This window comes from Echeneis naucrates, chromosome 4 (genome assembly GCF_900963305.1).
Source record: "Echeneis naucrates chromosome 4, fEcheNa1.1, whole genome shotgun sequence".
Classification (NCBI taxonomy): domain Eukaryota; kingdom Metazoa; phylum Chordata; class Actinopteri; order Carangiformes; family Echeneidae; genus Echeneis; species Echeneis naucrates.
This window is the reverse complement of record NC_042514.1, coordinates 20,218,473-20,240,579: the sequence shown is the minus strand read 5'-3', so window position 1 is coordinate 20,240,579 and position 22,107 is coordinate 20,218,473. Positions and strand designations below refer to the sequence as shown.

General features: G+C 38.7%; 1 protein-coding gene across 1 annotated transcript; it reads right to left on the bottom strand.

The window, feature by feature from the left end:
* Positions 1–3,895: 3,895 nt before the first annotated feature.
* On the bottom strand, positions 3,896–18,625 carry axdnd1 (axonemal dynein light chain domain containing 1). Its single transcript, XM_029500373.1, has 25 exons — positions 18,503–18,625; positions 18,033–18,148; positions 17,854–17,957; positions 17,428–17,518; positions 16,832–16,917; positions 16,664–16,720; positions 16,327–16,435; positions 15,080–15,201; positions 14,682–14,822; positions 14,354–14,458; positions 13,756–13,876; positions 13,283–13,384; positions 13,033–13,199; positions 12,688–12,757; positions 12,294–12,513; positions 11,918–12,134; positions 10,162–10,255; positions 9,520–9,698; positions 9,162–9,252; positions 5,703–5,846; positions 5,461–5,541; positions 4,941–5,042; positions 4,741–4,832; positions 4,180–4,318; positions 3,896–4,065 (listed from the first exon to the last, which is right to left on the bottom strand). Exons 1-25 carry the CDS (start codon positions 18,570–18,572, stop codon positions 4,012–4,014), a joined length of 2,874 nt encoding a protein of 957 aa, XP_029356233.1. The 5' UTR covers positions 18,573–18,625; the 3' UTR covers positions 3,896–4,011.
* Positions 18,626–22,107: the final 3,482 nt, after the last annotated feature.

The window sequence follows — 22,107 nt, the reverse complement described above, 5'->3', positions numbered from 1 at the left end:
CTTGCCTGCTAACATGCGTAGAAAAAAGAAGGTGGGCGAAACGGATGGAAACATTTTGTACATCCTGAGCTCTGTCAGGTGGTGCTGTGGTGTGAGCACCAGAGAATCACACAATATGCCCAAAACAACATAACAAAATTGGACTGATTTGACTCTTGTTACTAGAATATATTGAATCGCACTATTATTTTTCAAATGGAGTCCTCCCTTAAAAATAGGTTCAAGATGTCCTCTTAGTTTTAAATATTAACTGCAATTTCACATATCATTTCAGCATTGGTCCGAGAGACCTCCTTAAATAAACACTACTGTGCCACAAACTGGTATAACAGATAGGAATAAAGCGTTAAAAGAAAAAATAACAAGGTAACAAGGTAGGACTAAAAAAAATGAAGGAACTTGTACTGCGCACAGGCCGTCAAATGCATATGGCGGACAGGTGACTGAGCAGTGGTTACCGTTAGCTTCCACATTTAGGACCCAAACCTGTGCGGGCTGGGCGCGCAGTCCAGGCCGGGAAGAGCCGGCTGTCACACGGCTCAGAGCCCCGTGAGCACCCGGTTACCGGGAGTCCTTGGTATCCGTCTGACCTGCTGTTAGCACACTGCTAAGACAAGCTACACATGGACGACAACTCAAAATGGCCTTGCTTAAAATCAATTAAAAAAAGAAGACGTTATTTCAGTTAGATGACTAGCTCGGTGAAAATAAAGACATGAACATATAATAAAACAATATATGAGTGACCTGTGTGTGCTGTGAAATAAAGCCCTACCGGACGGCGCCGTTGTACGACCCGAGCAGAGCCACGTCAGGGAGGAAGTGGTCCCTGCAGAGGGACGGAGCGTTTTATCTGCTGTCTGTTTAGAAAAGGCCGGCCATGACAGTTTACTCAGCGACTGGGTAAGTGGCCTTAGGCTCTTCATCCCCAGTGTATTTCTATTTTCTTAGATCTACATGGAAGCGCATAGCGGTTCTGAACATGTGTGAAGTATAGAGGTAATCTCTCTATACCCCAAATGAGCTAAACAACATTTAATTTAATAAATGAATCCGGTGAAATATATGCTGTATGGGCAGGTGCATAAAGCCACACATTCCTCATATCCTTTTTTAATTTGACTGTGCAAACTGCCCTCGCTAATCCCACTGTTCCTGAAGTGTAGCAGGCACTGGAAAAGGTAAACATGTAGAGACATGGATCTTTATGAAAACATATTCTCTTGACTAAGTGGCCATTCTCATGTTTACAGGATGAAAGGCATACACTGTAGGGAAATAGCAAAAGCTGAGAGAAAACCTTGTTGCATTTCATTACATTACCCATTAATAATGAATAAATGTCAGGAAAAACAGCCTCCACAAAACTGAGACCCAGGGCCGGCTCTCAGCTTAGACGGCTATGTTGCCGTTATTATTATCATTACCATCAACATTTTATTATTATCATTGTTAATGAATGTTGCAGTTCAACCTCATACTGATTAGAGCAAATGCAGGTCTTAGTCAGTGAAATGAAGTTTATTTTGACGGTCCCTGCATCTCTCACCCAGGACATTTTGGTGCCACCCACCATCCATCGTGCCTCCAACATGAGCTTAAAACTAGCTTTGTATGATTTTATTATTCAAAGAATTTGGTCGAAATTGAAATAAAGAAATGATTCTGAACTTAAGACTTTTGTCTAGCTGGTGTCTTCAAAGTGGGATATTTTGTTTTCAGTACCAGCTAAATGATGAACCTTTGTGGCATCAGTCCAAACACTGCAAAGGTCAAAGAATATGAGTTTAACTCTGTCCTAATTTAAAATTGCTCAGCAAGAGCCACATAGGTAGATGACTTCACTTTTCAGGGAATAAGGGTTAAATTGGCACATTTTTATTGTTAAACACTGGTGTTTTATGTTAGTAGGTTAACTGTGCTGGTTACTGCGGAAAGTAAGGCAGAGGGAGAAATGATGGCAGAATGAAGTGAGGGCTCAATGTGGCCATCAGCCTGAATTGTATGCTGCCGCCACATTGGATATAGCAAACCGGAGAGATCGGGGAAGATGCCTCATTCATGTGCTGCTTGGAGATGTTACAATTGTTTTACAGTCAAAACCGGATCCCATGGGATTACATTTGACAGGTATTACCTTTCACTGGTCTTTATAACATCATTTCAAGAAGAGAATTTGCCTACTTTGTTAATAACATTATGAATTCCTTTGCGTAATACTGTGAATTTCTAGAGTGAAACCAACCTCCAAACAGCAAAGCTATCAATCCTATTCAACTATTGCCACAAACTAACTACTCTGATTACTGTTGCTCACATAGCTAACTTTTCTCATACTACATAAGTTTCTGACAGATACTGCTGAAAAAGCAGTGAGACAAAGCTCTCAGAAGGGGTTTGAAGGGTTTTGGCCCGTAATCCATGCTCGGCAATGAGCATATCAGACTTTGGTGGGACAGGCCAGACAGTCAGGATCAGAGATGGAGCTATTCCTTCTGTCTTCTGTTTTCCAGCTCATTTCCCAAGGCTGGGTTTATCACTAAATTGGAAGCATTAGATACGTCTTTTCCACACTATGGAGCATTTTTTCTTTTTCGCTGTATGACGTAATCAATGATGTATTTTGTATTACACTGAGAGATAATTTCAATATTTTATCTTTCACGTTAGCCTGTTGCTGCCACGACATCTGAGACTTCAAAGAAGGCCCAAGAGAGTCTGTCACAGCTCGTCCAACAGCCCATACCCCCTGCCTGTGCCCAATGTTGTGAGTACTGAGTACTAGCTATATCCCATTAAATGGAAAAGTGTGTCCAAACTTTTGACCAGCATGTATATGTTCTTTAATGTGATTGTTTTTAAATGTTCTGCAATACCCACCTCCCCAAATCAGCCCAGGTAGAACACTGCCAACTGAGCGCACGGTTTTGCTTGAGGTTTCTTCGGTTAAAGGGGAGTACTACCTTGCCACTGTCACTGAGTGCTTGGTCATGTGGGAATGTTGTGTGTGTTTAAATCAAATGAAAGCGTATGGTCTAGACCTGCTCTGTGTGAATACCAGCCAGCAAATTGCGGTATCTTATTTTGATTTGCACACTTTGTTCAATTTTTGTCGTAGTAATTGCCACTGGTGGTTAAATTCACTGGACATAAAACCGATTCATCAAAATTAGTTAAATGTAAATGTTGGTGCTTTTTATTCCCACAGATGTCACATCAACATGTCATATATCATAGTAATGGTGTTTCATAAATTGGTAGCTGCAAACACTCATAAAAAACCCCACATATGTCGGCTTGATGATTATGTTTATACTAAACATATAAGGAGCAGTTAACATTTATAATCATGAGAGAAAATTGCATATGTTATCTCCCAAATATATTTGTGTGTGTGTGAATCGGAGGCATTCACTTGTAACAATTTGTACAAAGACGCTTTATAAAGTTCAGTCCATTTATTTGAATTAGTTCTCTGGGCGGATCTGCCACATCCAGTATGATGGATGTGCTGATGTATCGCAGCGCTGGGCCAACCTGCTCAGTGATGCTTCTATGTATGCATGTCTATGCTTTAGCCCAGTGGTTCTCAACCTTTTTTCAGTGAAGTGCCCCCATAAATAATTTTTTCAGCTCGGGTACTTAGGGGGTGATTTTCACTCTCATGAAACAACCCTGCAATTTCAACAGACAAGGACAACTTCCTGATATTGGAAATATCAAAGATTGCATGGCCATGTTGGTCAAAAACCATTTTAGTGTTTTGCTGTTTATATTCGTGTACAGTACACAATTTTACAACCGGCACCATAATATATGAGAGGATATTGTGGTTTTGTTAGACTTTTTTCCAAGAGAGAACACACAATAAATAAGACCTTCAAGGGATTTGAAAAACAGTTTACTCGAAATAATTTGGACAAGTCCCACACATATAGAGTCATAACACTGTGTAATTAGATGTCTCATCAGCATTTCTTGGTCCTTTTGATGCTGCTTCTTGCTTTGGCCTCAGCAGCAGGGGGTGTTACTGCTGGTGGGGGAGGTAGTGGTGTTTCCTTCCATCTGCAACACAGAGAGATGCTGCTGCTATAATTTAACACTGTGCCTTACTGTCTCTTCTTCCTAGTTAAGACATTAATGATTATTGATCATAACTATGATAGTTTAATCACTGACTTCACTCCTGTTGGGTTCCAAAATGGGCTGCCACTGCAATTGTCTCTGTAGGTCCTGAATTTTCTCCAAAGCTGCCTGCAGGGCCTCTTCGGCTTTCAGGGCTCGCTGCTCAGCACTCTGGACCCGCAGCTCAGAATCACTGTCAAGCACATGGAGAGAGATCTGGATGTCTTTTACAAATTCAAACATTAATAGAGATCCCTTCACTATTACTGAGCATTAAAAAGAAAATTGGCATATGTGGGAACATTCCACAAGGTTATTTCCATTGTGACTGATGGTGACAGATGAATTTTGCTCCTGCAGAAAAAGAAATGGGAAACATTTCTTTAAATAAAAAAAATATATAAATTCCTGGCAAAAAAACAAATACCATGTAAATGTACAAAGAAAATAATCTAAACACAGCACACTCATTGATATTGTCACCATCTTTTTTCCAGTCATAGTTTGCAAGTTTGTAAATATTTTATCTTGTACATCAAAAATTGACCTGGATAATCCAGTTGCACAATTTTTAAAATTTGAACTGTTCCATACAACAAATATAAAGCAACTTACTGCAGTTCCTGCTGTAGTATTTCTATGGTAGTCAGATCATTAAAAGCTTCCTGTGCTTTATCTGTTGCTGGAGACGCAACCAGTTCATTAGTCTGAGGGACAGACAGAGACATGCAGATGCTCACAGGGACAGACAGACTCATTGGTTCCACACAGAAAGAAGGGCGCGTGAATGAAGATGTGTGATTTAATTGTCTGACCCCATTAAAATGGAAACTGCTCTCATCTAGATTTCTTTGTGTAATGTTTCCATCATAGCAGATTAGTTTCATCACTGGCGTCTGGCAAAGCATTAGTTCCCCCTGCAGCAAAAATACAACAACATAGCTGATGCAAAGAAGAGGTGAGACCAGTTACATCACAGCATGAAATTTAAATGTCTAAGAACATTTCATTTGCTAATATCTCACAACTTCAGCTGTGTCCTGTGAACTCACAAGTCACAGAAACTCATTATTTGGTCAGCATGATGTTTATTCATAGGCTTGGACAATAGCTTACTGCATCATCATTACAAAATATTCATTCTAACTTGGAGTACAGCTTGCTTCACTTCTATAGCAAGGATGCAATTTCTCTTCCTTCAACCTTCCACTGACAAGAAAATGTTTGCTTTGATTTGTGTAGAAGAATGTATTCACATTGAACCATGTTCCAATAAAAGATATTATTAGTGTGCTGTTGAACTTTTCAACACCTTTGGTGTTAAAAATGACTCACATCTTTCAGTTCTTCCCGAGCCTCATATTTGACTTCTGTGACCCCACTGTCTGTAGTCTCTGTTGGAATCTCTTCACTAACCTAAACACACACACACACAAAGTCATTTCCACTCTGAAACTGCTGTGATAATTAAACAATTGCAGTCTGCCTCATCTGATGATCTTATTACTGTATCTCAACTTTTGAATGGTAGTGTAAATGTAAACACTAATTAAAATTAATGCAAGTTGAATTCTCACAAGAGTCTCAGTGCTGCCTGATTGAGAAACTGGCACATTACTCCTGCAAGTGGTGGCAGGCTGGCTGACAGGCAGTTTCACAGGACCACCTTTCAGCCCTGTGAGAAGGACTGTACAATTCTCCTTCCAATTAATGCATTCCCTCTGTGAACACACACATAAATAAACATGGAACTTAGCTTGGTATTTATATATCTTAACCCCAGAGAAATGTTGCAATTACTGTTCATGTATGAATAAAATAACTATTTTAATCTCTCACATAGAGGCACTGAAAAGCGCGTGAAAAGGCAAGTTTTTTTCATCTGTATAAACAAACCCTAACAGATCCTGATTTTCATACATTTATAAAGAGTTTGGTCGAGACCTGCTCTATATGTAAAGTGCCTTGATGTCACTTTGTTATGATTTGGCGCTATAGAAATAAATCTGATTTGATTTGGCATGTTTTTGTTTTATCGGGATTTCAGCCACAAGAAGATGGATCCCAAGTGGCAGCCTTTTGTGACAGGAATTTGTTAACTGTGGTAACCATGCCCCTGATTTGGAAAAAAAAAACAAAACAGCAACCAAACAAAACTCAATTATATATTTATAGAATTTATTTTTTATTAATCTTATTACATGATTTATTTCATTCAGGACTTATGTCATGGTTGTGTTTATTTGTTCATTTCTTTATGAACATATAAGAAAGGCATTACGTTTATAACGAATTAAAACCATGGCCCTAATGCATACCTTGCTTTATCAACATCATAATTTCAAAAGTTGTTTTGATGAAGGCATTATGGTATGCTTTCATGGCGGCTCAATGTCTCCTATAGGTCTGAGTTATTTCCAGTGTATGTGTTTCTGCGCTCATTCATTTGCTCTACCTCTGCTGTAACTGAAATGAGTCATCTAGCCCACTCACCTACCTGCCCTTCAACCAACCTTTTGTAATCTTTTGTAATTCTACCTGGGTCTAGGTGTTGATTCCAGCACAATAGCTAATATAGAAGAACCAGACTGATAAATAAAATCATCTAGGTAATGCTGTAAAAATGAACATTGTGGTAAAAGAGGTCAAAAAGAGGAGGAGCTGACATCACTGTTCAGGGGCCAGTCCAGTTTATGGTCTTGGTGTGCATCTGGGTATTTGTACATGTGCACTGCTTTTATGTCCTTTACTCATTGTGTGGTTTGAAGGATGGGCACAGGCCTCCAAAGGTTGATGACTATTCCTTTGCTCTTGGAGGTGTTCAGAAGGAAGCAGTTCTTGTAAAATCCCTGTACTACTCTGCTCTTTTCTCGTCCTTGGTCATCTTGTCAGATAATCCTCAATTTGCAGGGGTTCCACCACTATGGAAATCAGTAATGTGATCCTTTGCCCTTTTGATGATGGCCTTGTGCATGTATATTATGATAAATCTTTGATGCCTGAATCTATTTATAATTGTTTAAAAAGTTCTATTATTATTCTATTTGTGTTTTTTTTTTCAAGCAGATGCAAAATTAACTGTAGATTGTTAATTTGACTATAGCACATACAATAAATATAAATTTAGCTATGATGCAAATTAGCAAGAACAGACAATAATGGTAAAGAATAGTATGAAAATACATCTCAGGTATGTAGACTTGTTTTTAGACTGTTTTTATCGATGCCAACACTATAATAATCTAATCTCAAACAGAGCTTTTCACTTTTAACACTTTTAAACTTTAACTTTGGATGCATTCTGAATTTGAAGCAGTTGGTGGATTAATTCTAAAATGTATTTGGTTTATGAATTTTTTGTAGGTTGATGCCAGAAACAGAATCCACAACACACGATGCATATAACTTGTGAAGTCTATGTAAAGGCTTCCAAAGGTTTGAGTTTGAGACGATTTTGCGGTTTAAGGTGAGTTTGTGGTTTGAGGTAAATTTGCAACCATCAAACCATCAAAGAGATAAAAGGATGATGTTCGTACCTGGACAGCAAAACCTTTCTTGAAGCACCACTTCTGGTGCCTGGGGTTAGGGTCATTCTTCACCAATATTTTGCCCTCTAATTCAGCTCTCAGGATGAGATGTCCCTTTACAGCATTTTTGACAAGCTGGCCACTTGACTGCCTGAATTCCGGCCTGGTCTTTTACCAGCCTCCAAACAAGAGAGATGATCTTTGGTGGCAGCATCCAGGAAATCCAAGCTACTTTTTGAATGAATTAATGGCTTTCGGAAGCAGTTTCTTGACTGTGGTTTTGTTTTTCACACAAAGGCCAAGTTACCTATTCTTAAAGAGTGAATTGATAGCACCGCACTTTTTATTTATCAGGGAAGTGGCTTTGATCAAACCTCTTCATTCCCTCTTTCAGTTTGGTGACTGTGGCTACCATGCATTTGTCTCTTAAGTCAGCTGTATACTGTCTGTCCAGGCTTCTTATAGGTTATTCTGTGAGCAGTGGGTTTCTCTCTCCTGCTACTTGGAAAGAAACTGCGTCCGTTCATCTACTCTTACAAATTGCGGTGCCGCAGGACTTGGAAGGTTTTATTTTCATCCTGGCCTAGGAGAGAAGCTCTTATAGTCTCTCGAGCAGCCAGTATGTACATGCTGCTTTTTGCAGTAGACTTGTGATGACATCCCTGATGCATTGTAGGGGAAGTAACCTTTGTCTTGGGGTGACGCACTCTCCTCTAGCCATCGTCTTCATGCAAATCAAGATCACCTCTAAGGTGGCTGTGAACACGTTGGGTGAGGTGGAACATCATTTAGATATCTGTTTGCCTAACTGCTACCAGCTGGTAGTCTTGCAAAGAATGACACATCTTCACATTAGCATAGTATCTCTCAGTGATGTTTCTAACAAATGCCTGTTCATTGAAGAAGTCCAGGGCAAAGCTTATCAATTGATGTGGAACAGATACATAGGCCTTCTCCAAATCCAGCCATACCAGATGGTGGTCCTTCTTGTCTCTCCTGGCAGAGTGGAGCTGGTCCCAGATGAGTGTTGCATGTTCTGTGCAATCTGAAAACCCAGGGGGTCGTACCTTCTGGCCGCTGTTGTTAATGAAGTTATTTTGTAGAAGGTATCTTTCCCTCTACATTAAAGTAAGCATGCATGTACTCAGGAGTTAATTGAACTGACCTAGATAAACTGTTCTGGATCAACAAACTCAGTTTCACATCTCAGGGTTCAGCGCCAGATTCATAGTGCTCATAATCTTTGGGTGCACCTACCCCTGTTTATATAGGACTAAAAGTGTTTTCTATTTTCTCCATGCACTAAACATATAATACATATTATGTGAGTTTAAGTAAGATTGCTGTTCCGTCGCTTGACTGGAAATTACTTTTTAGATCAAAATCAAACAAAAAAAATACTCATAAAAAAAAAACTTGCCTTTTACAGCTTCAGTACTTCTAAATGAAAAAAAAAAACATTCAGTACTGGCTAGAGTTTTTTTTGTTATTCTTTGTGAGATCGTTTACCTGCAGTTTTCTCCACTCGTTCATCTCATTTTTATTCTCCACTTGATGTTGGTCCTTTATAATCTGGCCTTCCGGTATTAGCCTGTAAAAGCTAAGTCAAAGCAAACATTTCCTTATAAGTAAATCCTCCTATGTTGATCTCTTCCTACTCAGATATCTTGTGTCAACGCTGCCTCTAATCTTCAACTGAATATTTATTATAAGTCATTTAATTTCTGTCTAGATAGTAGACATTGTCGCTATAAAATATTCAAATCAGTGCTGGAGCAAGTTTACTTAAAATCTACTTATATAAGTTACTTTGGTTGACAGAATCTGCTTTGCTTTAATTTGTAATGTAGGTAACAACTTCAGGTACCTGACAATGTATCTGGAAAAGCAGTCTAGCTTCTCAGCAAGTATCTTGGCATCCTCATCTAGTGTCTGCCACGGGATGTTTGTTTCTGGTTCTTGGATATGGTCCTCACTGTGGTCAGGTACCATGAGGAGCAACAGGTCCAATATCCACTGGGTCTGAGCCATGTGAATAGAATTGACCTGGTAGGGTGAAAATTTTCAGCGTTTTGTGACAAAACATCAATAGTTTGATGTTGAAATACTGAAAAAAAAAAAAAAAAACTATCCAAAGACGTCTGAAATATCAGTCGCCTCTTGCTAGACAGACTTTGTAGATTTACGATAGGGAATGAAAGCACAGCTGCGTTATTTGAGCTGCTCAAACATAAGCAGTATGAAAACAACAGTAAAAATCATCACACTGCAAGATACTGTCGGCATTAGTAACTGAATTAATGTAAGGAAAGATGAACAACAGGTGAGTTAAACAAACAGAAGCATGAAAGAAGGCAGTGGTGGCTATGAGAGTTGCTGAAACAGCATCTTGTGAAGGCTTTTGGTCATACAGTGGAAATGACCATATGTCATTACAGCATCACATTTCATGGTTTAAATCTTCCAACTGTAAGCACTGACAGTTTGAATGAATGCGGTCGGTTCTCACCTCCTTGTTAAGTCTGTGATTCTCGCCATCAATTAAGTTGGACAGGCTTGTTATGAAATCCTGCACTTTGTCTAACACCTTCTCTGTTTCAGTGCTATTTAAATAAACACACAACAGAAAACTTTAGACCAATAATATCAAACAGCATTAATTTAAGTCGAACTGCCATTTTTTTTTTTTTTTCAATCTGCTCATTAATAGAAATGTATTTCAATCGCATTTTGCTTCAAGTAATTAATATATCTTGACAAACCCTTAGAGGGTGCCTCTAGAGCATACATGTCAAACAAAAGGCCTGTGGGCCACATCTAGCCTGGGATACAATTCATGGCCTGTAGAAGAATTTCATATGTTTAATGTTTATTGACATTGCCGCTAAACCTTTTTGTCTTTTTTTTGGAGCTGATGTGGCTGTAATCAAAGAATACAACAAGAATACACAGGCAAACCGGAGTTCCTCGTGGAAACTCACACAAGCGCAGGGATACAGCACTAGCTACTGTGCCATCGTGCTGCCAGAACAAAATATTTGTACATTTATTTTTTTTATTTAAAAAATATGGTATTATATTAATGTAAAAAAATTGCTAGTTTTAGTTTGTTCAGTAAATCTTCATCCCGTTTGGACTGCAACCTAAGGTGTGCTTTGAGGTTTTGGCCTTTTGTGGGATTGGGCTTGACACCTCTGCTCTAGAGGAACTATAAATAGGGGGGACCAGGTATGGTTGTGACACCACCATTTCCATAAATCAGGGAGGAGATTGGATTTATATGATCATTTCAGTGTTTACCCACTTCATCCCAGATCTCACATTGTGCTTTTCAAAGCTGGAAACAGGTGCACATAAATTTTATTGAGAAAAAAATGATTTTGAAGTAAGTATTTTTTTTTTTATAAAAAATATTTGTTTTTGTACTTACACAATTGCAGATGAAGTCTTGTGATTTACTGTAGATCAAACTGTTGCTTCTCAGTGCAATTGTGATGTATTTTCCCCCTGCTAATTTCAAAGCACTATGCTAATACAGTTAGCTAAACAACAGCTGATAGGGGTGTAATATACATTTTAAAGGTCTTACAACCATCCATTAACCTGAAAAGACTTTCTGGATTTTAATCATTTTACAGCGTTCCTAGACAGGGGAAAAGAAAGACTGAGGGAGGTGTGCCTGCTGATTTAAAAAAAAAAAAAAAAAAAAGCATCCTGGATTGTTCATTTTTTTTCAATACAGCCATTTCGAAGAATATTCGTATATTTGTAGTCTTTGTTTTTGATTCCTTTATCTAACGATTACAACCCTCCCCAGCATGTGTTACAACCCACCCCAGTTGTGGACTAGGTTGTAATAAAGGAGCACTATGTTTTTGACATTAACACATGAGGTCTCTGATATTCTTGCAGGGTTTTGAATTAGTGCCATTTGTAGTAAACAAATGCTGGTATTTTGTGTGAAAGTTTGAGAGCGGTAGCTCTCAGAATTCAGTAACAGGTTACAGGCGCCGAAGCAAAAAGTAGTGCAACCATACCCGGTCTCCCCTACTCTAAGGATATTATCAAATCCAAATGAAAAGGCATTTATCAACAAAAATGTTGATGAATGCAGTATTTGTCTTCAAATGAAATTAAACTTTTTAATTCATTTTGAGATAGATTACTGTATACATTTTTAAATGTATATATTATTGAGTTTTAACTTAATAATATAATTGTGTGTATTTAGGATAACTAGTAACGTTACTAAAGCTAAAACATACTATATTTTGAGCTTGGTTTTGTCCCTTTGGTTCTCTTTCTGAGTTGTGGAGATATTCTGTAAGGCTTCATTAGCCAAACTCTGCCAATTGTGAAGTCCCCTCTCTAGTTTCAGCCAGTCAGAGGCAGCCATCGTGTCTGGCTGGCAAATCACTGCATTGAGTTTGGAGATCCAGGACTCTATGAAGCCGAGCAGGGACCTGATCTGTCTGTGAACCTCTGAAACAGCAACATTTATATCCAGATATTACACAGTCTCCAACAATGGAAACAATTAAAAACATCAGGAAGACAAGAGATGGGTTGATGTATTAAGTTCTTCTTAATATACTATGAACACGTAATTTCTCAAATTATTATATCTCTCTTGGCCCTCACCACTCTCCTCACTGACTTGTGTCTCCAGCTGTTTGAGGAGCTCAGATAATAGCATCCTCAGGTGGCTTCCAGGGAACTCCCCTTCTGTACAAGAATGTCTTTTGAACAGCTGAAGGCTCTTATCCAGCCAGCTTTCCTGGACGAGCTCAAGCTCACCCAACGTCTGCTGCCAGCAAAACAGTGTCTCTCCTTGGTAGTGCTCACACTGGTGGGCCAACATCTGTTAAGAAATAGAAGCTGCTGGTGACTGATTGCACTTTAAATACTAGGAAAAAACAAACAAATGGCAATGACATTAAGTGGTGAGAAATACGTATAAGATAAAATCAATAACCACAATGAAACACATACACAAACACATACACACACAGAGGAAGTAAATGTAGTATCTTACATTTGACCACTGCTTTAAATCAGCATGAATGTTTTCCAATAACAGTTTTTCAATTTTGGGGTCAGGACACCTTCAAAGAAAAAGCATAATTGACTAAATATATACACAAGCCATCCCCTCTTCAACAAATTGCAAGTACTTTCTGGAATTTAGATTTGAATATATTATATTTTATTATTTATATATTATATTATAATATATTAAGATCTGAATCAAAATCTCCAAGTCCAAAATGAGGTTCTCACAACAATCAATATAACTGAATTACGGTTTTCTTTGACTCCTCATGCTTTTCATTTTTGAATACTTTTAGGAGTATTCTTAGATATCTCTGCTTGTCCTTACTTGCTCTGCGTGCAACAGGAGGGCAGCCACTTGGTGATACCTTGGTGGATGGTATCAAACACTTCATACTGTGTATACTCTGTTCTTTTCATCTGAGACATGAAAGCAGTCAGCTTCTCTTTCCAGCAGTCAGCAAGTTCCATAATCATATTCAAGTCTTCTGTGTCCTACATCAGAATGATCACTGTCATATTCAGGGTCTAATTGAACAAAGGAGAATACTTGTATTTTATAGGAACTGCATTGTTACCTTTGAAGTGAGATAGACAATGAAGTGCTCTGCAGTCTTGGACCAGCTCTGCTGATGTGCATGCAGCTGACCGACCAGCTGCAACTTCTTCACATGGATCACCTGGCCATTACAGAAAAACATACTGTTCTTTTTGGGATCAACAGTTATTGTTTTTATTAAAGTAGACATGTGATCCTTACACCCAAAAACTATAGCAATGACAAAATATTATCAGCCATTAGCAAGCTGTGAAATCTTATTGATAAATGTATTGGGATAGCTTTTGCAGAGCTGTGGTCTTCACCTTAAGGCTATATCTATTGATATTATTAGACTATTGGAAGGTTTTTATTATTTCTTTTTTTTATTCCTCCTAATTCCACATTCAAAGTCAATAAATCATCTATTTTTCTCTGAATAACTTTAAGTCACATTTTGTTTACACATTAAATGATTCCAACTAGAAACACAAATTACATCATGACTCACACCTTGAGGGCGAGGCAGAAAGTGAACTGGCTCCAGCAGTCTTTCTCCTCAATAAGCTGAACCAGCTGACCCTCAAGGCGACTTCTCTGGAGCTCATATAGCTCATGGTAACCCTGGACCACACTGAGACGAGCATGGATAATGTGAGAGGGAACACTTTGTTTTATAAAGCGGGCAGCTCAAATCAAATCAAAGCACTCACAACAGTTACCTGCAGTTTGTGCAGGTGGCCAGAAACACCTACTTTTTTTGTGGTTGTCTTTTGCCATACTTTGTTTTATAAAAGCTGTTGTTCACAGACCACCCCTTTTCTGTGATATAATAACCACATTCAAAAGCCTGTGTTAAGCAATTTTTTTATTACTTATTTACTAAATTGAGGCTAGGTTGCGTCAAAATATATTTTTAAAAATGGCTTTTTGCTTTTTGTCATTATATTTATTTGAATGTAAACTGTATTTCTCATTATCTGTACAAAAATCTGAAATTTCTTACACTTAAAGTGTATAAAATAAGTAGTTAGCTAGATGTATAATCTCAATTTGGCACTTTGATGAACTGAATGAGCTCTAGTTGCTCTTAATCTTAGGAGGAACTGACTCTGAGTTTGTATGTGCTTGATCAAGCGCCTCTGCCAGCTGCCAATGAGCATGTTGCGTGTGCTTTGAAGCAATCACATCATGCTCTCTGATCTTGGACAGTTCCCTAAAAAACAAAAGACAGGCATAAACACAAATACACATAAACCCAGAAATAAACACACATAGGTTTAACATACTTGCACATTGTAATAGTGCTATTATTTCCATTTCTTGTATTCATTATTTCTTCTTACAATAAAGGTCATTCCATTAACACCTTTCAGTGATTAACAGCAAACAGTAAATCCATTCTTCATGACCCAGCTGCCTGACCCTGAACTACATACATGCTAAATTTCTGGATGGATGTTTTGATGCGGTAGATTTCCTCAGTAAGCTGACGGTCAAGAGCCCGCTGTGCCACTGCCTCCGTGTGCAGGGCCTTCAGAAAGTGGGGTATTCGCTCTAGTAGTGACTGGTAGCGCTGTCTGGATAAACAAACATAAGAGTTGATGGGAAAGAGGATCTGTAGGTTGTTAAATGAAGATATTCTCTAAAAATGCTAAATTAGAACTGACTTGAAGTACAAAAATCTAATCAAGTTCCAAGTTCGTGCTGTATACAGATCCAAATCAGTTCTTATTTACATATTTTCATGATCTGTCTTTAAAGCTAATAAAGATCTTGAAACTTGTTGTACAAAAGGAGTTTGACTATTTAGGTCCTCTTATGTGATGATGGTAACCTGAGTTTGGCAAGCAGCTGTCCCCTCTCAGCACAGCCCACGCTGACTTGCCTGATGAGTTCATGGAAAACAATGTTGTAGATGTTCTGCTCAGCCTGCACCAGCTTCAGCAGACCCTCCATCTGAAAAACATTTCACTGCACTCTTTCTAAAATATACAAATGGCTATATTTTAAGAAAATTGACATATATAAAAATGCTATTGGAAGGGGAATGATACCAGCAAAAAGTACAAACATACACTCTATAGTATATACGGTACACTGTGCTTTTTAATGAGGGGAGAAGTAAGTCACACAAATATACAAATCTGTATAAACGTAACACAATAGCCTGATGATGCATGGAGGAAAACATTATTCCTGCTTGGTCAGGGACTACCACAAAGACCATTGTTTACTTTTTATGATTAGATGTTAATCTTTGATTTTGCAAGTGCCTGTAACCCTGTAGGACATTGTGGAAGATACTGTTAATCCATCCATCTTCTACCACTTTTCTGTTTCTGGGTCATGGGGGAATGCTGGAGCCAATCCCAGCCAACATTCTGGGTGAGGGCGGGATACACCCTGGACAGGTCACCAGTCCATCACAGTGCCAACACACAGAGACAGACAAAGATGAACAACCACTCACGCTCGCATTCACACCTACAGTCAATTTAGAGTCACCAGTTAACCTACAGTAGACATGTATGTCTTTGGATTGTGGGAGGAAACCGGAGTACCCAGAGGAAACCCACGCAGGCACGGGGAGAACATGCAAAGTCCACAAAGAAAGGCCCCAGACTGGGAACCATATCCACGACCTTCTTATAGTGAGGCGACAGCACTAACCACTACACCGCCATTCTGCCCAGATAATGTTAATCTTAATACAAAATATAAAATGTGCATTTAGAATATAAACATCTTGTTTACAGTTTGTCAAATTTGTTTCAGATTCAGATAATAATCCAAAATCCGTATCAGAAAATCTGAATCTGCATTAAAGAGATAAACAGATATTTCCAACATAGAAATTAGATCAGTCACGCAAAAAGTATATATATAAATTCAGTAATGCTTGAAAACAATAAATAAATACAGTTTTACACAAGAACGAAAGATGTGTAGTATTGTTTGGCCTTGCCAGTACAATGTGATCTGATCAGTGTCATTCTATTCTTCACGGTTTTCCCGCAATTTTAGATTTAAAAGTTCCTCAGTTTTCAGAAGCTTTTGCATTCTGCTTATCTGTCTGCCTACCTGGGAGAGCTGAGTCAGCTCCTCATTCCGCTGATCCACGCCGGCCTTTTCTAGCATGTCGTCCAACATTTTCATAAGATAGACCACTTCAAGTCTGCCACTGGGCCTCCTGAAAACACGACATACACATTGTTCTGTGTAACCATGTTTTTATGGGTTTGCATTGGCAATATTAATCCATTATCTTGCACAACACTTTACATATCCAAAAGTACCAGTTCCATTACTCCGTTGTAATAACTTGTACCATTACTAATTCAATCAAACAATCTTCTAGTGAAGACTACTCAGTTGAGGTTCATCTGTAAATTAGATGAATTCATTTACTTCCACTCACATTGAAGGAAAAACCCGCAACTTCTTTTCATCATCCTGTAGATAAACTGTGAATGCACTGAGGAAAAAAGCATGATATGTTGATAGACAAACTAAGATCCAATTTACCAATAAGATGAATGAGGGTGTACAATTAATGAAGTGAATGATCATAATAAAGGAAACTCACTCCTCATAGAGCTCAAGGTTCCGCAACCCTTTGTTTTTCACAATGTGATATTTTTCAGGGATCAAACTTTCTGAGATATTCAAGCTCTGAAAGACAAGGCAACTTGAACTATCACATTACACAGTGCAGCCTACGTTTATAGTGGGAAACATAGGCAATTAATACAAACAAAAACGCTGTACTATTAAGTAAACTGCCTTACTAAGATAACTGTAAATCCTATTATCACACGGAAAAAAATTTTCAACAGCCTTGAAATATATCCAATTTTTTTTACTCAATGAAAGTGCAAAAGCGACTGGTCAGTGCTAAAAGCACTATGTTCATAGTTAGACTGATTTCAAAGTAGAAGCATATTTTAACACCATCAGGTAATCATTTATATTTTTCTTTTGTGTTTTAGGGAGCCTGGCCAATGAAGAATCATGATTGTTGTGCTGAAATGTGTGACATTTAGTTGGTTTTGGTCTATTATAAAGTGCTGCTTTTGATATTGTGTTACAGCATGAAAAAAGAACACTATAAAGTTAATGAACTCAATACTTTCTCCGGCAATTGTGTCATAAAGGCATGAATGCTTGGTTGGAGCAGCTTACCTGTGTGCTGCATATTCCACTTCTGAGAGTCAGTGGTGGGAGGGGTGTTGTCTGCTGGGTTACCATAGCATCACAGAGGAATGAAATATCCCTGTGTAGACACCATTCCAACAAAAATCCACCAACCAAACAAGAGCACACCAACACACCACTATTTCCTTACTAACTCCACAATGAAAAATGTTCCTGAGTGCTTCAGTCTAGAATAACTACCAACTTAGTGTGACTTTACTAGATATTTAGTTATGAAAGCAAAAAATTTGACCCTAACAGATTTTTTATTAACCCTGGCCTACAATATTGTCCAGATTAAGTAATCTGTATTCTGTAATCACTGGTTGGGTTCCACACTAAAATATTAGGAGACACTGGAGTTGTAACAACGCTGTTTATGTTGTGTTTTTGTGTCTTGTTTTCCCAGCTGACCTGCCTGCTCCATTTAGAGACGTCGGCTGTTCCAAAAAGTATTTGTATTTCAGCCGTCCAAGTCGGTGACGCCACACTGCATCAGGGCGCCTGATCGCACAGCTCTTTGAAAAGATAGCCGTATTAGGAGCTGTGGTATGGAATGCTTTCATGGATGTAAAAGAGGGCTTTGAATGTACCTTGCAGTTCCGATGGTGTACAGTGTGCCCCAGGGTGCTCCTGTTGCAGACAGCCGAATTAAGGCCGGCCAGCTGTTCGTCTGGGATGGTCTGGTTGTTAACACCAGGGGGTCTGCCTGTGAGGAAAATAAAATCAACTTCACACACCAACTATTAAGAAGGATCAGCCCAGAACCGAAGAAGCCTTTTGGATCAGAGGCGAAACGTCTTCAAACAAGAAGTCCAGTTGCTTCCCTCTGAACAGTCCAAGACCAGGATCAGTATGTTTCAGTCTGTATTATACGGAATGGTGGAGGGAAAGTGAGACTTTACTCTTAATTTCCGTCAAGAATGTTTTGCTACACTCGCTACAAATGATTTCTATGAATATACCGATCTTCATTTATGAGTAACATAACAGTGCCGGTGTGAAAGTAACATCAGTGAGCTTTTTGTCCATTTTGCAGCCTCCCCGCTGACTGTAACTTCACCTCCATTGTCCGCTGCCTGCTCCGTCTTCGATGAACTTGGCGCTGAACCGGCTCTCATTGTCGCAGACATCCTGGGATTATGTTTGTAAGTATGTTACACTAAAAGTGAATTTTCAAATTTCCAAATGTCAAAGTGGTCATGAGAGGTTAAACTAACTGTATTTGGCTAAGGAGAAAAGAGTTTCCCTTTGCCTCAGGCTCCGACTTCCTGGTCGCGTTGCCACGGAAACGCCTTAACTATACCTGAGCAACCTATGTTGACCTTTTTGTGGCCGTAAGAATTAAACTCTTAATGTTTCATGCGAACAAAAAGCAACCGATCAAAGTAATAACAGGCCGTTATCTGCCTCTTCGTTTTTAAGCAAACATTTTCTGGCACACTCATTGTTACTCATTTGATTGCTTAACACCTGTCAGGGTTTGGAATTAATTCTGTCCTGTCCATGTAACTTCCTGTTTTATTTTGTAGTCCTGGTTCCTTCGTGTTCCCTATTACTTTACTTCCTGGTTGTGTCCCATGTTGATTGCCTTCTCTGCCCTAATGTGGATCACCTGTGTCTTGTCTAGCACTGTGTTTAAGTCCTGTTTTCAGTCTGATCCTTGTTGCTTGCCCATGCCCTGTTGTTTTGTGCATGTTTTCTCGTTCAGTTTATGTTGTAGATTTAGTTCAGATAAGTCTTTTTCGTCACCTACCTGGTTTCTTACTCCTGCAATTGGGTCCTCACCCTGCAACACGCTCGCACCGCGTTTTTGGCGTGACAACACCATTTTGGATTATTTGCCTGCACAATTTTCGTTTGTGATAGATGGTAAGTCAATGCTGATTCTATTCCGTGGCTTTTTCTACAAACAACTTAGAATCAAATCCTTCCACTGAAGTCTTTTCAAAGCATTTCCTTTGAATTGATAGCTACTCAAAGCAGTCTATAAATAATGACAACCAATTTTGAAAATAAAAAAAAGAAAACCATGTAACTTGAGTGAGGTTGATATGAAGAAATGTGTACATAATATATATCATTTTAAATAAAAAAACGTCTTGGACACAGAAGTCGTACACAGATGGAGAGTTGTTTGTTTTCTTGATTGTTATCTAATTAATATGGAGTGCATGTGTCAGTGCTGTTTTTATTCCATTTTCAATATTTAATTTAAAATCATTTTGCAAGCTTTTTTTTTGTTCAACATTGATAATATTCAGAGCAGCATATACGTATGAGTTTATATTGGCCACAATGTGCTGAAAGAGCTTACATTTCAACCAGCCCATGCTTGGTACTGAGTGAGTAGAGAAATAAGCGCCAATTGTTCCCACATGTGCCAATTTCAGGTATTCAAATATGACCAACCAAACAAAGACCCTTAAAAGTGATTTGCAAATGAAGGCCAGTGTGTGGCCTGCTGGAGCTAATTAATAACAGTCGTAGTTTTAAACTCTTAATCAATTGCAAATGCATGACATTCATATGCAAGTCAGCCTGATTAGGCTTGAATTATGATTACTGGAGTTATTAATGGAATATTTGTTTATATAATTGTGGGCATATCCTCCTGAGATCCAGGAGGGAAAGTTTCATTTTGACTTTTTGGTGATAAATTAAGTGGGGGGGGGGGTGGTAAAGAAGACTTGGGGGGGAAAATAAAGTAAACTTAACTTTATTAAAGTTTAAAACACATGCATTGCAGTGGACAGCAGGGCATCATTGATGTCACACATAAAACATTCAAACATGCAGAGAGGAAATGTCTGCACAACTGTGTTAGAGGAATCAAGCAAAAACTAGCATCCACTACAGAAATTAATTGCTGGGTCTGAAGAAAATACTTGTGGCCCCCATTTTCATATTAACGCTCTATTGCACCCATGGTGATGATTAAATGTTAGCTCTGTCCGGGATGTATATCTTCCAGTGTCAACTGGGAGTGGGACTAGTTTACTAGCTTGTTTTGCTGCTGGACTAAATCAATTTGACAAGTAGCAGCTTTTTAACAGGCAGACTGAAAATGCTGGGTACCAATATGCAGAATCCACAGGGATGGCTACTCATGCTTCTGTGTGCCAGGCCTCCTGGAGGAACACTGTCAGATTGATGTGAATGAGTTTGTTTCACAGCCCTGTTGGAACAGAACCAGCTGTGTGGACATCTCCTGTCTCTGTCCTCTTGGGTGTTCTGGTGAATGGGAAGAACTGTGTGTCTTCTAAGGAGCAAAACATTTCATATTCCAAAAAAGGAGATGACTTTGTTTCAAGATTCTTGGGGGATTTAAACTTAAGAAAACTGCATTGCTTTCATGTTTACATATATCATGTGATGCAGTTGTTGGATGATCTGTCCAAACGTCCATGTCAGTCTGTCCCCCTAACTTAATGGAAGGATGAATAATTTTTCATGCTACTTTAAAATCTTTATAGTACTTATTTAATTCTCTCTACTCCCTCACTCCGCTTTCTGGTGAATGGTAAACAGTACTATAGGACAGATGTCTCAAATTCAGATGATCTGGGGGACCCTGCTGCCTCTATTATCTCTTTTGCATTGTCTGCCTCAGAGTGGCAAACATCTGCATAACCTTACAATGAGATGAAACAGCAGTCAACACATGACCACAGGGAAAAAAAAAACTGCTTTTTTTTTTTGCCCTTTGTGCTCATTCTGCTCCCTGACAATGGCCAATTGGGAGGTGCAAATTGACAAGTGTCAATCACAGCCATATCTCACTGTTGGCCATAATTGCATTAGTGTCTTCACTTGTACCTGCCTGTTTGGTTTCCAAGGACACTGGTGTAAAATCCGCATTGATGAATGCAAAGAGGAACAATTCCAAAATGGGGCTCTGTATATAGAATCACGATAATAATCTTGTTGTGTGATTGTCAGCTACAGCTGTGATTGCTCCCACACAGCCTTAACAGGCATCCACTGTGATGACCCAGCCCCTCTGAAACCTGCTTCAACATCGCCATCTGTGAGGATGAGCTGGGTCACTACACCTGTGATTCTATGCCAGCAAGAAGCTTTGTTGCACTTTTATCAGGGGTGATTGTCTATTTCTAAGATACTTTATATTTTTATATTTATATATATATTTTATATATATATATTTTTATATTTTATATTTTTTTAAAGTCCATTTGAAATTCCTGTTTCCACCTTTCAGGTTTGAGTAATATTAGTGTGAGACAGACATTGGTGAGCACAGCAGCAGCCCCTGCATGTATGGAGGCTGCTGTATTGAGTCGTGGCAGGCTCTGTGTGGAAGTGAGCCTCTACTCCCTGAATACTAAGACCAACGTCATGCTGCATTCACAGTTCCCCTCAAAGAACACACGATAAACTATTCTGATTAACCACCCTGAATTAATTATTCACAGGTCTCTAATGGTGATTATATGCCAGCAGATAGTTTTTAGTACCTTTTTTTTAAAAAAAAAAAAAAAAAAAAAAAAATCAACAATCAAAGGTGTGTGTGTATATATGAATGTGACAGTATTAGTATTCAAAGGTCTGAGCAGTGGGGTGAGAGAGTTCTACCTGGAGTGGCAGCAGCATGAGAGAATGATTCTGGTGTAAATGTCTTGCTACTTAGAAATGAAGACCTTTTTG

Bases quoted from the DNA above. Each gene is read 5' to 3' on its own strand.
- axdnd1 (XM_029500373.1), bottom strand. From the start codon at position 18,572: ATGTCTGCGACAATGAGAGCCGGTTCAGCGCCAAGTTCATCGAAGACG. The intron at 18,149-18,502 runs GTGAAGTTACAG...TTTTCCTCACAG, and splicing joins GCAGGCAGCGGACAATGGAG to GCAGACCCCCTGGTGTTAAC. The intron at 4,833-4,940 runs GTCAGACAATTA...TCTGTCCCTCAG, and splicing joins GCAGTTTCCATTTTAATGGG to ACTAATGAACTGGTTGCGTC.